This window comes from Papaver somniferum, chromosome 9 (assembly GCF_003573695.1).
Source record: "Papaver somniferum cultivar HN1 chromosome 9, ASM357369v1, whole genome shotgun sequence".
NCBI classification, from domain to species: domain Eukaryota; kingdom Viridiplantae; phylum Streptophyta; class Magnoliopsida; order Ranunculales; family Papaveraceae; genus Papaver; species Papaver somniferum.
This window is the reverse complement of record NC_039366.1, coordinates 65,590,376-65,593,395: the sequence shown is the minus strand read 5'-3', so window position 1 is coordinate 65,593,395 and position 3,020 is coordinate 65,590,376. Positions and strand designations below refer to the sequence as shown.

Below are 3,020 nucleotides of genomic sequence, written 5' to 3'. Positions count from 1 at the left end.
ACCATACATTTTCGTGGTTTTCTCCGGAGTATATGTTAAAAGGGAACATGTTTTTCTTATTTGATGTTTGTGTAGTCCTTTGTGGCATCATATTTATTTTCTCATCTTTATTTCCTTATATAGCATCATGTTAACACCATCACCCCTCCCGCGTCTGCAAAGGATGCTCTCCACTTCAAGCTGGATATCCCCGTAATAACCAATCTAAGAGAAATGTGATTACTGTGTTTTTCACTTTATATTAACTTTCCCCCTTTGTTTTCCAGTCTGTTAATTAACTTTCCCCCTGAATTGTCCATGTGGTAGTGTATGCAGGTGGTAAACCCTTTAATTTTCAAATCGCCGGAACCATAGATCGCACTGAGTTCAATTTGAAGGCCGTTAGTGAGCTGGGTGCCTTGGAGCATCAATATACATCCCAAGTTTCTGATTTTTTTCCCCAGGTAATACTCTGGCTGCTCTAATATAGGTGTAACTTCATTAATGCTTCATAGGGATGTGTGTTGATTTATTATCATCTACCTTGATAGATAATTTTGCGTAGATGCAATCTTAGTCGAATACATATATTTAATAATCTTACGTTCAAACTTAAAATTTTGGCTTATGTGCTTATTAGTCTTGCATTACCAGACAATGGTGCATCATCCATTTGTGTCTCCTTGGTCTCTACTGCAGTACTGCACCAAAAGTTGACCGTCGGACCCATCTTACATTGTCATGGTAGAAGAGCTTGAAGGCAGTTTGTCACCCCCACCTATATCCACATCCCTGAATTTGTTTTTAACATTATGAATCTATCACTCAATGTATTCATCGCGCCACACTAAATCGAAAATACATCGCCACGCGTCAAAGAGAAAAAAAATGCCCGATGCATACCACGGGCACAAATCTAGTACGAATGAATAAAAGAAAACAAGAAAACGAAAAAAAGAAAGAAGAGAAGTTGCATGTAATTTCAGCTCTCAAGTATCTACATCACAAGAAGTTCTTTCAAATGACTTAGATGAATGCAAATGAACAACTACAGAAGAACAAGACACCCTTAGACTATAATGAGAAGATTTCCAGATCCCAAGTTTAAACCGAATCTTAGCCTTCAATCTAACATCAATCTCAACTTGACCAGATGATTTCTCAAACTTTAGATCTTTAGCCACTGACCCAAGTAACGAAACAGATTTAGCCATTGGCTTCACTTCAAACTTAGTCACATTACTACTAGGTTGATAAAATGGCTCAACAACATCAAATGCAATTGTTTGATCATCATAAGAAACAATAACTTCTACTGAATCATAATACAAAGAGACCTTATTATTTGGGTTATATGCCTTTATAATGAAATCAAATGTACTGTTGAGATGATTATTGTGCAAGTTGAAATCCTTAACCTTGCCATCTTCAATTGTGTAGACTAATCTTCTTGGTCTAACTGCTAACCAACTTATAAGCACTGCAAGACCTAGCAATGCTATCAAGGTTAGTATTGTTATCGCTATACATCGACGTGGTCTGGGTCGTGGTTGCTTGTGCACGTCTGGCACCGTTGTTGGAAGAGTACCGTTGGCAACACCTGTCTGACGAACCATAATGCGTATTTGATTTTTTGATTTCTACGCTGAGTTAAGCGAAAACATGATTTAGTTTGATGTTTTATAGTAAAATTAAAAGTTGTAGAATATTTTGGTGTCTTAAATCTTAGTTGGAGAATTTACTTTTATGGTGTGTTTTTGTGCATAATTTAGTCCTTTGATTCTGATTTCTCCTTTTCCTTTTATCTTCTTCTTTTACTTTCCGTTTCTTCCTTGAAACCCAAACTATGTTGGTTGTTTAAGATTCTTAGTTTATAGACTATTTACTACTCCCTCTCAAAACGAATTAACAACAAGAACACCTGACATGGCAGATACGTACTCAGACGGGAAGAATTTATTTTGCAAGCGCCGATAAATCAATCATGCATCTCGCAGAGTGTAAACTTCAAACAATCTTAAGATCAGTGAAAGTCTGGTGTGAATTTGTTTATTTCAAGAATGAAAACGTGATTTTTTGTGACTTTACTCCTGGATGGAATGAAGTGAAGTTGAAGAAAAATGAAAGAGTTCCACTCCTTTTCTGCCATGTATGACTGTTCCCTTTGTTTACAAGTTATTCCTCATGATTTTGTTCTTTCAGCATAGTGAAGAATAAATCATGTCTCAAGTTTACACCAAAAGATTAGCCCAACGACATAAAGATGGACCTGCATGTATGAATGCCAAACCCAAATTGACAAGAAAAAAAAAACATTTGTAAAAAAATAAATAAAAAGTTAAAAACATTTGTCAGATGTGGGATTTGAACCCACGCCCTCTCTCGAAGACCAGAACTTGAGTCTGGCGCCTTAGACCACTCGGCCAACCTGACTGTGTTGTTTGGATGACCTTAAAACGTGGTATTATCATTAATTTTCTGGAAATCGATTTGACGACAACAATGTGATATTCTTGTCTAGTGCATTAGGCTATCAGCAACCGAGATCCGAGAGAACATATGCCAAGTATGCTATGGATCCCGCGGTGATGCACATTCTCCATACTATAAATTGGGGCTCCCAATCAAACGTAGCATATGGGAACTAACGATCACTCTTTATGGGGTTTGTGGATCGGAAGATGTGGATTTTTACCAAGCTACCTATCCCCTGGTGTAACTAGTTAAACTTTTTTATTTATTTTTTATGCTAAAGATGGATGATTTTATTAACCACAAATGCTTAAATTGTCTGATAATAATTGGCTCTCAATAATACTAGGAGCGCTATCTAGCCATATCCTAGTGATACCAAACTTTGTGCTGAATTTAGTAAGTTTATCAGCAACTTTATTACAACTTCTTGGAACAAAATGACACTCCCATCTTTCAATGGATTTTAACCTATATATGCCATCAAGCAAAATAACTTTATTTTTCCACGCTATCACTGGAGCTGCTTTGTTGATATAGCCTTCCATTCCTTTAAGATCTGTCTCAAA

General features: G+C 36.6%; 1 protein-coding gene and 1 non-coding gene across 2 annotated transcripts; both read right to left on the bottom strand.

The window, feature by feature from the left end:
• Positions 1 to 933: 933 nt before the first annotated feature.
• On the bottom strand, positions 934 to 1,616 carry LOC113308212 (uncharacterized protein At1g08160-like). Its single transcript, XM_026556690.1, has one exon. It carries the CDS (start codon positions 1,593 to 1,595, stop codon positions 969 to 971), a length of 627 nt encoding a protein of 208 aa, XP_026412475.1. The 5' UTR covers positions 1,596 to 1,616; the 3' UTR covers positions 934 to 968.
• A 712-nt stretch (positions 1,617 to 2,328) lies between these two features.
• On the bottom strand, positions 2,329 to 2,412 carry TRNAL-CAA. Its single transcript has one exon. It is a non-coding gene; the product is annotated as a tRNA-Leu (tRNA).
• Between the last annotated feature and the right edge of the window lie 608 nt (positions 2,413 to 3,020).